This window comes from Globicephala melas, chromosome 2 (assembly GCF_963455315.2).
Source record: "Globicephala melas chromosome 2, mGloMel1.2, whole genome shotgun sequence".
In the NCBI taxonomy this organism is placed as follows: domain Eukaryota; kingdom Metazoa; phylum Chordata; class Mammalia; order Artiodactyla; family Delphinidae; genus Globicephala; species Globicephala melas.
In genome coordinates this window covers 59,581,918-59,595,834 of record NC_083315.2, presented here as the reverse complement: position 1 = coordinate 59,595,834, position 13,917 = coordinate 59,581,918, and the positions used below count along the sequence as shown (strand labels likewise).

Sequence of the window (13,917 nt, the reverse complement as noted above, 5' to 3'; positions counted from 1 at the left end):
TTCAAACGCCTTCAGAGGCAAGGCAGCAAGTGAAGACAGTATGAGTGCTGGAATCACAGGAGAGTGCATGCCTTACATAAAGCATTCAAACTTAACTTTAAAAAACAACACTGGACCAAAGAAAGCAAAAGGTCTGAAATGAAGTTCTGCCCTACACATCTCCCTATTCCTCACACTCTCCCAGGATGACCTCACCCATTCTCATGGCTCCAATATTCACCTCCAATATTCTACTTTGGTCACTCTGAAATCACTACTTCCAGTCCAGCCTTCTTTTCCCAACCCTAGACTCACATCCCAACTGCTTAGAGGACATGTCTATTTGGATATCCCATTGGCACTTCAACCTTAACACGGCCAAACTGAACTCATGACCTACTCTCTCCACGTACCTGTACCCATTCAGTGTCTCTTAATTAGTGAATGCCACCACCATTTACCACCCTGCCACCCAAGTCAGAGACCTGGAATTCTCCACTTCCCTTGCCTCACACTAGTTTAATAAGCAACTCTGTCCTATCAATTTTACTTCTAGAATCTGACCACTTTTTCTCTATCTCCCTGACACTACATTTAATGACACCACAATCATCTCTCTCCTAGTAAGTACAACAGCCTTATAATTGGTCTGTCTCCAGTATAGCCCTTCTGGTCCATCCTCTAAATCACAGTGAAAATAATCTTTCAGAAAGCAAATCTGATCAAGGCATTCTGTTGTTTATACCTTCAATGAATTTCTCTGCCCTTAAGAAAAAGCAGATACTCTCTGATCTGGCCTTGTTTACCTGCTGCTCAATCTCTTGCCATGCCCCCTTCTCGCACTCAGCATTTCTGATCAGCTCAATTTGTCTCCTGCCACTAGGCATCTGAACTTGCTGTTCTCTCTGCCATACTCCCCTACTGTCTGATTCCTACTCATTCTTCTACTCTTAATTTAGAAGTCATTTCCTTCAGGAAAGCTTCCTTGACCCTCTTAATTAAATGTGCTTTCCACAGAACCCAGCACTGTCGTATCATAACATTTCTATAATTGTTTATTTACTCTCTTTCTAAATAGTAATCTCTGCACTGGGAACATAGTAGATATACAATAAATATCTGTTGAATAAATGAATGAATATTGAACAAGATGACCCACAAAATGGGTGTAAGTGAGCTTTAGTTTTAAACTCTTAAATTAATCCTAGTGCCTCTTATCTCAGTCTCCTTTTTTTTTTTTTTTTAAATTTATTTAGGGAGCTTCTAAGTATCTTCAGAAGGATTTTCTCACTCCAAGGTAGGGCTCTTAGATACCGATCCACTTTTTTTTTAATGGGAGTGGGGAGAACCACTGTTTGTGTAGACTGTGGCAGAAACAACAGCAACATAGAGAACCCAGGTGCCACATGGCAGGTCCATCCCTGAGGTACATACTCTGTAGGAGTGAAACAACTCTATGGCACGGAGCACATCAAACTTCCGGGCCATGAGGAACTTGACGGCCACATTCCAAGAGAGGGGGGAAACGTTGTACTGAACTGTCCACTTGTTAATCTCTTCAAGAAACTGCTTGGTGGCCTGTTTGACAAAGAAAGTAAAGATAGTTATTAGAGAATATATTTACAGAAACAAAAAAATAAGCAAGAAAAAAAATAAACTTTCCCCAAGCAAGTTTGAACCCAAAGTTTACTAGACGGAACAGGGAAAACAAAAGTTGGAAACAGATCTGAAACCAGAAATTGTTAAATTTCATACAACTCAATGAGGCCAGAAGCCAGAGCCAGGTCCAGAGAGCAGGGCTTAGCACAGGAATGTATGAAGAAATATAATGAGGGGAAGATCAAGGCTCCCAAATATGATGCAAATTACTGGCCCCAAAGCAAAAAAAAAAAAAAAAAAACACAGCAGAGTTTGTTTTTTGTTGTTGTTTTTTTTTAAGGCTAAAAAAAAAGTGGATGGGCCCTCTGAAGAGTTATTGCCTAACGCACAGTGTAGTATAGCAGTCTCAGCTGCTGTTTTGGTCCCGTGAGCCAGTCACACAAAGTAAAACAATCAGAAAATGGTTTTAGTTCTGAAATTAGCAATACTGTTGAGAGCAGCAAAATGATTAGAAGAATTTAACAAATGTAAAGGCCAACTGCTCTTTGCACTGACTGACCCCACAGGACCTCTTTGTGCTTCATATGGCAGCCCCCAAAACTGGACACCAGTGCCCAGAGGGTCATTAACAGCTCCTCTGGATAGTGGTTTGGGAGAGGGGTGTGAGGGTAGAGAACCTACTACTGGGGGAAGAGTGGGAATTTTCATTTTTACTGTTTAATCCCAAGCTGATAAGATGCCTATTTCCATAATTATTCCTATCTCTTGATTAATCCATGCTCTTTTATACTCTCTCACCCTATTTCTCCTTACATTTTAACCAGCCTCCGCTCTAACCAAACCACCCTTCTGTTTCTTCATTTTAGAATAGGATTTTTTTGCATGCATTTTCTAAATTGCTAAACGTTTTCTGCATGGTTATTTTTTCCCTTCCAATCAGAAACGTTTCTCACTTATTGGTCCAAAATGTGATCAACTTGATGAGAATTCTGAAATTTAATTGATCAACCAACCAACCCCTCAGTTAAGATGTATTTATTAAACTATTGTGGGGACTTCCCTGGTGGTCCAGTCAGTAGGACTCTGCGTTCCCAATGCAGAGGGCCTGGGTTCGATCCCTGGTCAGAGAACTAGATCCCACGTGCATGCCACAACTAAGAGTCCACATGCCGCAATGAAGATCCCGCCTGTCGCAATGAAGATCCGGCGCAGCCAAAATAAATAAATATTTTTTTAAAAATAAACTATTGTGTATTTAACTATTTGTTAATATCTGTGCTACATATAAGGAATACAAAAAAATGTTTCAAGAGGTGTAAGATCAACCTACTATGTGACCGTGGTCTCTAATATTTCTTTACTTTTTAAAAATATTTGTTTATTTATTTATTTTGGCTGCACCGGGTCTTAGTTGCAGTACACGGGATCTTTTTTCGTTGCGGTATGTGGGATCTTTTTTTAGTTGTGGCATGGGGGCTTCTCAGTTGCAGCACATGAACTCTTAGTTGTGGCATGCGAACTCTTAGTTGCGGCATGCATGCGGGATCTAGTTCCCCGACCAGGGATTGAACCCAGGCCCCCTGTATTGGGAGCAGGGAGTCTTACCCACTGAACCACCAGGGAAGTCCCAGTCTCTAATTTTTCAATTCAAAAACAGGGGAGAGGACTTCCCCGGTGGTCCACTGGTTAAGACTCCACGCTTCCACTGCAGGGGGCATGGGTTTGATCCCTGGTCTGGGAAGTTCCACATGCCACATGGTGTGGCCAAAAAAAAAAAAAAAAAAAAACAGGGGAGAAAGGGTAACAGGAATGACCTACTTCAGAGTCTTGGCAACAAGTCCTACCTTGCAAATACAATCCAAATTGCTACATACGTGTTTAAATAACTAGCAAACTAGAATCCCAGGAGGGTCAGCAGTACCTCATATAACAGAGCACCTGATTCATTCCCCCAATTTCTAGGAAAGGATAAAGGCACTTTACAAACCAGGGTAAAATCTAAGAGGCCTGGGGCTGCACCTGAGCTTCAGAACCCTCCAACTGAGGCAACATACCTCACATCAACTGGAAAAGGAGAGAACCAGCAAAACTAATCAGGCAAAGTGCATAAAGAGAGCCAAGAAATAAAGGCTATGAAGAAAAGCTTTCAGACGATCACTTTGGCCCAGAACCAGTTACAGTCAGACCAGAGAAATGAGTCCCAGAGAAGACAACAGGACAAACTTAGAATGCTCCACCAGAAAACAGTTGGAGTTGCCTCTGTGGGGTGAGTGGCCAGCATCAGAATGAGGAAAGACGGAAGGGAAAAGAAGCCGGCACAGAAAGATCCCAGAAACAAAAGTGTGGCAAGTCCGGAAGGTCCTAGGAGATTTTGTAAAGGCTATTTGTTTAATTAACATATCATCTTCTCAAGCCAGCTCTCTCCTGGGCATCTCTGAAGCTGCCTGTAGAGTAAAACACCAGAATAACAGAATATCTTTTTCCCCTTTTTCTAATAAAAACAATCAAAAGACAAAACAATATGCAGGTGGGAGGGGGAAATATAGTTAAATGACCAGGAGGTGATATGAAATCCAACTATTAAGATGATTTTTCATTTCTCATAAATAAGCCACACCCCAACAAGAGTCACACAGGTTTCACACACTTCCTTCCAGGTACATATTGGCTTCCTTCTCATTAAACTCAGTTCCTTCAAGGTTCTTAATGTCCTGTAGCTCCCAAGAGCTGCTGCCTTGAGCTGACCTCTGTCCCCCGCTGGTCAGGATGTTGTTCTTGGCTTTAAGCATGGGAACAATTCCTCCAGATTTGGCAGGACTAGGCCTTGCATGAAGAGAGTCCAGTGTACTATAAACAGTGATGTGATATTTACGGATACAAATACACTCATACATCGCCTGCTATGTTCAGCCTCATTCTCTCTCTCCTGCATGCCCATTCCTCTGGTCAAAGAGATGAGCCTCTTAGACAAGCTAGAAAGATGGTCTCATCTTCCACAGCCCCTCTCTAAACAGTTCATCAGGTCTCTCCCTCCGTCTACACAAGGGTTTGGCACAGCCACGAAGTACAGACCAATTTGTGGTTCTGTTTGTTACCAGAAAAACAAGCCCCAGATATTTTAATGAGCGATACACTCTTCAGAAGGGATCACTGAAATTCCTGAAATTAATATTCAGTGTATTTCCTGGTGAAAGAAAGAATGAGCCAAATGGTTAAGTCACAGCTTACAAAATACTTCAGATCAAGGTGAATAATTTGAAGCTATCTAGGCTTATGAGTAATCACAAGTTGTTCACACCTGGCAACAAAGGCGTGGTCACAGTTCAAACAGCTTTGGTCTTCCTTTGGGAAAAGGTCCGAACTGATGTACAGAAAAACTAACATTATCACTTACAACCCTCCTCAACCAGCTTGTTAGGTATGGGTAAGATTTGTTACAGCATAGTCAAAGCTTACTGTAATTACATACTTCTCCCACAATCATGTTTAAATTGATAAAAACAAGTTTCTTGACTAAGAAACCAGAGAACCACTATAAAATGGCTGAGAAATCTGTCAGTTAAGTGATTACACCCTGGACACTATCTACTGGTGTTGTATGGTATAGGAGAGAATAAAACCAACAACATAATCTTCATGTTATATTAAGCTCCCAAGAGCAGCTATAATTTTCAGATGAACTCTAGGCAAGGGGCCAGCAACCCAAAAGGTCCAGAAGAATGAGCTGGCACCCTTGGTTCCACAGTTAGTACCTAAAATTCTGTATTCCAAGACAATGTGGGCAAGAGTGAAACCTATTCTTGAAATAAAGTCCTGGGATGTCAGCCATCTAACCACCAAGAAACAAGTCTAGCAGTGTAGTGGGTTTGGGAGTCAGAAAGAACCCATCCTCTCACTCACTCCTGTATGATCTGGGCAAGTCACTTAACCTCTCTGAGCCTCTACTTCTTCATGAAAAGATAAGGCTTGAACAAGACAACAGATAAGAAGCATTCACCACACTACCTGGCACTTGGTAGGCAGTCTCTGAATGGATGTTCATTCTTTCTTCTTTTTTTTTTTTTTAATTTATTTATTTTTGGCTGCATTGGGTCTTCGTTGCTGTTCGCGGGCTTTCTCTAGTTGCAGCGAGAGGTGGCTACTCTTTGTTGAGGTGCGTGGGCTTCTCATTGCAGTGGCTTCTCTTGTTGCAGAGCACGGGCTCTAGGCGCACAGGCTCAGTAGTTGTGGCGCACAGGCTTTGTTGCTCCACAGCATGTGGGATCTTCCTGGGCCAGGGCTCGAACCCATGTCCCCTGCATTGGCAGGTGGATTCTTAACCACTGCGCCACCAGGGAAGCCCATTCTCTTTTTTTCTTAACTCCAGTCATTTCACACTAAAACTTCTTTCAACAGAGAGTTCCTCAAAATCAAGTGACCTTTGTTGTTTCTCTTTAGCCTGTAGCAATTCAATCTCTCTAATCCATTTTATCCAAAAGCATAAATTTAAATTAGAAACTTCCAATATGTGTTAAACTGTAATACAAAAGTCTCTAAAGGATCAACTTATCCTCATTCAGGGCTCTGTGGCAACATAGGAAAAGCTAGGTCCAGAAGTATTTATACCCCATAGCACAGGGAGATCAGCTTGGTGCTTTGTGACCGCCTGGAGGGGTGGGATAGGCAGGGTGGGAGGGAGGGAGATGCAAGAGGGAAGAGATATGGGAACATATGTATACGTATAACTGATTCACTTTGTTATAAAGCAGAAACTAACACACCATCGTAAAGCAATTATACTCCAATAAAGATGTAAAAACAAACAAACAAACAAAAAGAAGTATTTATACCCTTGCTCCCAACTCTCAATGCTTTTGTCCCTACACTGGCAGCTCTGGAGATTAACACTGACATCCTGAGCACTAATCCTTTTTAACAGCATCAAACTGACTTGAGAGTATTTCTCATCATAATACAGGAACAATTTTGCTCAGGACAAACACCATGCAAAAAATGCAATCAGTCACCCTGCACTGAATACCTAAATAAGGAAAGTGATTCAATATAAGACTCAGTGTCTGCCTTTTAACAAATGTGAGGTTACCTCCGTATTTCAGCAAATATGCCATTTCCCCATTAATTTCAGTGACAGATGCATTAGTAAATTACCTTCCTCTTATGCCTGTTTTCCCACCTTTCCTTCATTGTGAATTTTCTTGTAATGTCTAGTAATCCCTTTAGTCCACATCAATCTGCCAGGAAACAGAATCTGAGCTAAAATACACTAGCTTGCTATAAGGCAGCAAGGTGAAGTTTGCTGAATTTTCAACCTAAAAACTACGCTCTTGGGACTTCCCTGGTGGTTGCAGTGGTTAAGAATCTGCCTGCCAATGCAGGGGACACAGGTTCAATCCCTGGTCCAGGAGAATCTCACATGCTGCGGAGCAACTAAGCCCGTGTGCCACAACTACTGAGCCTGCGCTCTGGAGCCTGCGAGCCACAACTACAGAGCCTGCATGTGCCGCAACTACTGAAGCCCGCGTGCCTAGAACCCATGCTCTGCAACAAGAGAAGCCACCACGATGAGAAGCCCGCGCACTGCTATGAAGAGTAGCCCCCGCTCCCCACTACTAGAGAAAGCCTGTGTGCAGCAATGAAGACCCAACACAGCCAAAAATAAAATTATTTTTTAATTAATTAATTAATTTTAAAAAGAGCCAGGGGCTTTCCTAGTGGTGCAGTGGTTAAGAATCCGCCTGCCAATGGAGGGGACATGGGTTCAAGCCCTGGTCTGGGAAGATCCCACATGCCACAGAGCAACTAAGCCCGTGCGCCACAACTACTGAGCCTGCGTGCCTAGAGCCCATGCTCCTCAACAAGAGAAGCCACCACAATGAGAAGCCCGCACACCGCAACAAAGAGTAGCCCCCGATCGCCGCAACTGGAGAAAGCCCATACACAGCAACAAAGATCCAACACAGCCAAAAATAAAATAAATAAAATTAAAAAAAAAAAAGAGCCAGTGCTGGGACTTTCCTGGTGGTCCAGTGGTAAAGAATCCGCCTTCCAATGCAGGGGACACGGGTTCGATCCCTGGTTAGGGAACTAAGATCCCATACACCAGGGGGACAACTAAAGCCCACATATCACAACTACTGAACTCGCGTGCCTCAACTAGAGCCCACATGCTGCAAATTACAGAGCCCTCATGCTCTGGAACCTGTGGGCCACAACTAGAGAACTACAGGCCACAACTAGAGAGAAGTCCACGCACCACAACAAAGAGCCCAAGCACCACAACGAAAAAAGGCACGCGGGTGCCTCAAAGAAGATTCCGCGTGCCACAACTAAGACCCGATGCAGCCTAAAATAAATAAAAGAGCCAGTGCTTGCTTTCTTTTTCTTTTATTATTATTTTATTGCCTTATATCTGAGGTTTACAACAGTGCTTGGCACTCAGCAAAAATACTTGAATAATTAATAACAAGTAAAGGATGGATAAGCAATTCTTCAAAGAAACTCAACTGGCCAATAAAGTTACAGAAAATATTCAACCTCATTAGTAATCATGGAAATGTAACCAAAACCAGCCAAGGTTCCCTTCCACCCCGCTCAATGCTACTACCTAGTGTTGGTGAGGGTTCAGCAAAGGCACTCAAGCAGTCACTAAAAGACTATAAAAAACAGCATATTCTTTGACCCCGCAATTCCACTCCCAGAAAAATAATCTAGATCTGTGAACATTTTCATCAATAAGGATAATTAACAAAACAGTACAAATCACCTCAAAATATAAATTGGTGAAACAATGGTAGTACACAGAATGTAACATTAAGATGAAAAAATGCTCATTAAACATTAACACAGATCATTAACAAATAGGTAACAACAGAATCTCATTTTCATTTCTTAAAGTCTGAATACATAAAAATATGAAAATGTTTGCAGTAGTTATTACCACCACTAAGTGTTAAGATGAACACTCTGAAATCTTGGTGTTTTCCTGTATTTCCCCAGTTTTTCCTTACAATAAACATGCGTTACTTTTGTAGTCAGAAAAAAGGGGAGGGGAAGGTTGGGGAGTAAATTTGACAAATCAATTTTGAAGTGCTGAGTCCCTAGCAAAGTATTCTCCCCCAAGACTGCCACCCTTAAACCTTAGTAACTCTGCTACTAATTCAAATCACTATAACAGTGGTGCTGTTTGGGCACCCAAACTTTAAATGAAGCTAGAGGTGGAGCAATATTAAATTCAGCACTTCTAACTGCTGGAGTAACCACTCTGCTCGATCCCAGCTCTACAACTTACTAGCTCTGTGCTGTTCCTTATCTGTTAAAAGTGATGAGTACCCTGCTCATAGGAACGTTGAGGTTTAAATGAATTAATGTTTCATTGATAATAGAACCCAACATATGTAAGCCTTACATGTAAGAGCCAGTGCTTTCTTTTTTTAATTAATTATTTAATTTATTTATTTTTGGCCACATTGGGTCTTCGTTGCTGCGCGTGGGCTTTCTCTAGTTGCGGCGAGCAGGGGCTACTCTTCGTTGAGGTGCACAGGCTTCTCATTGCAGTGGCTTCTCTTGTTGCAGAGCACAGGCTCTAGGTGTGTGGGCTTCAGTAGTTGTGGCTTGCAGGCTCTAGAGCGCAGCCTCAGTAGTCATGGCACATGGGCTCTAGGCGTGTGGGCTTCAGTAGTTGTGGCTTGCAGGCTCTAGAGCGCAGGCTCAGTAGTCATGGCACACGGACTTATTTGCTCTTCGACGTGTGGGATCTTTCCAGACCAGGGCTCGAACTCATGTCCCCTGCATTGGCAGGTGGATTCTTAACCACTGCGCCACCAGGGAAGTCCCCAGTGCTTTCTTAAATAGGGTTTTACTGCATCTTGGAAGGAAAAAGTTTTAAGAAAAACTTTCTGATTTTATTTCATAACTTCTGTTATGAAATAATGTAAGAAAATCTGTCAAAAAAAAAAAAAAAAAAGGAAGCGGTCAGCCAGCGGGTGCCTCCAGGACTGAACGGCTGAGGGTGGGCTGCCGTCAGTCTCTGCAGGCTGGGCCAGGCCTCCTGAGAGTCTAAGGTGGTCCACTGTGTATAAGCATTGGTGGTCCTACACAGGTCACCATGCAGAACGCCATGAGTTAGAAGCTGGGGGACGGAGGGCTTAGAGATGCTTGAGGGACATCCTTAACCTACATGAAATGTTGGAGGTTGAGGTGAAAAATATGGCTTTGATATCTTCATGGAAGACTGCATTATTTCAGGACTTCCCTGGTGGTCCAGTGATTAAGAATCCACCTTCCCATGCAGGGGATGTGGGTTCGATCCTTGGTCGGGGAACTAAGATCCCACATGCCTTGGGGCAACTAAGCCCACGCACTGCAAGTACTGAGCCCACGCGCCACAACTAGAGAGAAGACCATGTGTCACAACGAAACATCCTGCATGCTGCAATGAAGATCCCACATGCTGCAACTAAGACCCGACGCAGCCAAATAAATAAATAAATGTTTTTTTTAAAAAGACTGCATTATTTCAATCCTGAATCTGGTTCAGTTCCCTTATTGACTTATTACTATATTTTAAAATGTTTGTTTAATTAAAAAAAAAAAAGGAAAAGGTCAACCAAAAATCCCATCACCCTACAGCTGTTTTCATGTTTTAATCATTTAAAAGTGGACTTCCCTGGTGGCGCAGTGGTTAAGAATCCGCCTGCCAGTGCAGGGAACACAGGTTCGAGCCCTGGTCTGGGAAGATCCCACATGCCGCAGAGCAACTAAGCCAATGCGCCACAACTACTGAGCCTGCGCTCTAGAGCCCACGAGCCACAACTACTGAAGCCGGCACACCTAGAGCCCGTGCTCCGCAACAAGAGAAGCCACTGCAATGAGAAGCCCACGCATCGCAATGAAGAGTAGCCCCCGCTTGCCGCAACTACAGAAAGCCCGCGAACAGCAACGAAAACCCAACACAGCCAAAAATAAATTAATTAATTAATTAAAAAATAATAATAATTTAAAAGTTAAAGTCAACAGAAAAATACTAATAGATATATACTTTTCTAAGTTTATGTCCCCACAACCACACACACCCCCCTCACACACACACACGCATCTTGGGGGAAGGGAAGAAGAAAGAGGGACTATTCAAGTAGACATTGTTTTAGTGCAGAGACTTGTTTCCTCTCTGGCAACCTTCCATGACTAGTAGCAGTAGTATCCCCCTTCAAGGCAAGAGCACAGCAGAGCTCTTTCAGGCATCCACTCATGTAGTCAGTCAAGCATTCACAAGTATTTGCTGAGGGCCTACTCTATGCTAAGCAGTACAGTAGCTGTTGAGGAGACATAATTTAGAGAGAGAAAGACCCATTCTGAGCAGGTTACAGTCATTTAAACATGGAGACATGTATAAATGGATCAGCATCATATAATTTGATAAGTTCTAAGACAGATCTATGAACAGAGTACTATGGGATTCAAACTCTCTACGAGAATTAAAAACAAATCTTTTTTTTTTTGGCAAATACATGAAATTTCCATTTTATTACAGTTTTATACCACATTAGTTCAAATGCATTTCTCTACAACTACTCCAACAGAGCTCCCCTAGAATTACTTCAGTCAGCCTTAACATGTGACTTTACCAGACTTTGAATGTAAAATAAACATATAAAATTTCAAATTAGTAACTTTTAATTATGAATGGGATAAGAAATAAAGCCATCAGATGATGTCTGGGGCTATTAACTTCCAACAAGACACTTTGTTGAAATGTTTCTTCTGATACCCCAGGTATAAATGAGAACCTTCAAAAAACAAGGGAAGACCAAAGTACAATAAAGAAGCCTCTGCAGCTTAAGCCTCCCCTAGTCCTAAACCTCTGACAGAAGCCAGGCAAAGCATCTTTCGTGCAAATTAAGTGGGTGTCCAGTATTTCCATGTAGTTGGGCTTTCAGAGACAGACACTCAAGCATATCACGAGGATACACCATCTTGGCTCTGGTTGTATTAATTATGCCTGAAGAGTTTAATACCCATCCAAGTCCGAAGGTGGAAGAACACATAAACGGGTATGGTAATCGGCAAGAGCAGACTGTAAAAGCACAGGCTGGTTGTGCTAGTGCAGCCCTGTGGGAAGTTTTCTTCCACAGAGGACGAGTATAACAGTCCTGCTAAAGAGACCAATGGAATAAGGACAGTCAACGCAGGAAGAGACAGAAACATTCTTTTCCTCCACTTATTACCCGTCACTCCGACTTTTTAAAAGGTGGATGGTATTTAGAAAATTTAGTTGTGTGTGTTGTTATTTTTAAGTATGATCTAATGCTGCTCCATTTCTTCTTGCTTCTTATTTTGATGTGTCATCCTGGCTGCCTGTGGTATCATATTAGGAATCCCATCAATAATTGGATAGGCTATTCCTAACTCTTCGTTAATCAATTCATTTGTCGATGCTTCATATCTGAGCAGCTTCTTGGAGAGCGGGCACACCAGGAACTCCAGCAGCGCTGGGTCGAAGGCGCGGGGAGGTTTCCTTGTCCTCTCGCTCTTGTCTGTGGACAACATGTGCAGATACCTCTGGGCGACCGCAGATGGCTGTGTACGTGTCCCCCACAGCGCTGAGGCGAGCCGGCCGCACACTCCGCTCAGCATGTTCTGGCCAACAACAAATCTTTTTAAAAGAGTGCCTTGAAGGATGAATAGAAATTTGCCAGGAAGAGACAAGAATTCTCTTTAGAGAAAACAAAATGTGTAAAGGCAGAGTCATGAAAGAACAGGGATTACTGGGGGATACAGTGTAGCCAGTGTGTCCAGTGTATATGACAGAGAATGGTGGGATATGAGCTGACATGGAGGCTGAGCCACACAGGAAAGGCCCATGATCCTATACACATGAAGGACTCAACAGAGACTTTTTTTTTTTTCTGGCTGTGTTGGGTCTTCGTTTCTGCACGCGGGCTTTCTCTAGTTGCAACGAGCAGGGGCTACTCTTCGTTGCGGTACAGGGTCTTCTCATTGCGGTGGCATCCCTTTGTTGCGGAGCACAGGCTCTAGGCACGTAGGCTTCAGTAGTGCAGCGTGTGGGCTCAGTAGTTGTGGCACACGGGCTTAGATGCTCCGCGGCATGTGGGATCTTCCCGGACCAGGGCTCAAACCCATGTCCCCTGCACTGGCAGGCAGATTCTTAACCACTGCACCACCAGGGAAGTCCCTTAACAGAGATTTTTAAGAGAAGGTATGAAATACATTTAGTCTTCCTCTTCCAGCTAAAAATGACTCTGCCAGCAGTGGGGAAGCCAGACTAGAAGGAAAAAATCTAGCAGCAGGGAGGGAAGTTCCTAGCACTGTGCCTGGCATTAATAAATATCTCTAATAATATCTAATAAATATGTATGAATGAATAATGAACAACAGAACTCTAAAGAACATTAACATTTAGAGGGCAGAGGAGGAAAAACCAAGGAACTTTTAAGATTCACTTTTAGAAGTACTAGTGACCACTGAGCATCAAAGAAATGTGAATGAAAAAACAAGAGTTGCCAAATATCCCCTACACACACACAAAAAAAATACCTACAGGCTCAGATGGTTTTTATGCCATATTCTATTAAACCTTCATGGTCCAGATAACTCTGATGTTGTAGAAAGAGTAGTTTAACAGAGGACAAATACATCATAACCAAAGAGGGCTTATCCTAGGAATGAAAAGACAGTTTAACCTAGGGACATCTACCAACACAATTTTCTATATTACCAGATACTAAAGAAGAAAACGTATATAACCGTCTCAACAGATGCTGAAAATGCACTGAATAAAATTCAACACCCATTATGACTTTGTTTAAAAATGAGCAAACTAGGGACCTTCCCTGGTGGCGCAGTGGTTAAGAATCCGCCTGCCAATGCAGGGGACACAGGTTCAATCCCTAGTCCGGGAAGATCCCACTTACTGTGGAACAACTGGGCCCATGCGCCACAACTACTGAGCCTGTGCTCTAGAGCCTACAAACCACAACTACTGAGCCCACGTGCCACAACTACTGAAGCCCGCGCGCCTAGAGCCTGTGCTCCACAACAAGAGAAGCCGCCACAATGAGAAGCCCTCAAGGAAGAGTTGCACCTCAAGGAAGAGTTGCCTCTACCGGCTACAACCAGAGAATAGCCCGCGCGCAGCAAGGAAAACCCAAAGCACCCAAAAATAAAAAAGAATAAATAATAATTTTTAAAAGAATGCTGAGTCCAGATAACCATGAAGGAAGGCTTAACACCATCCTCCTGATGAAACCACATGGGACTGGTTCTGAAATTCGAGACTCTTCCATCTATTACATCAAGCATTGTGCAAGAACCAAAAAGAAT

General features: G+C 42.9%; 3 protein-coding genes across 3 annotated transcripts in view; all 3 read right to left on the bottom strand.

The window, feature by feature from the left end:
* PTPN9 (protein tyrosine phosphatase non-receptor type 9) overlaps positions 1–13,917 on the bottom strand; it is an 80,145-nt gene that overhangs the window by 43,446 nt on the left and 22,782 nt on the right. Inside the window, exon 2 of the mRNA XM_030874934.3 lies at positions 1,414–1,557. Coding sequence (XP_030730794.1) covers positions 1,414–1,557 — 144 coding nt within the window. The remainder of the gene's footprint in view (positions 1–1,413; positions 1,558–13,917) is intronic.
* Positions 11,425–11,781, bottom strand: LOC132593256 (phosphatidylinositol N-acetylglucosaminyltransferase subunit Y-like). Its single transcript, XM_060293538.1, has one exon. It carries the CDS (start codon positions 11,779–11,781, stop codon positions 11,566–11,568), a length of 216 nt encoding a protein of 71 aa, XP_060149521.1. The 3' UTR covers positions 11,425–11,565.
* Positions 11,878–12,210, bottom strand: LOC115862782 (protein preY, mitochondrial-like). Its single transcript, XM_030874947.2, has one exon. It carries the CDS (start codon positions 12,208–12,210, stop codon positions 11,878–11,880), a length of 333 nt encoding a protein of 110 aa, XP_030730807.2.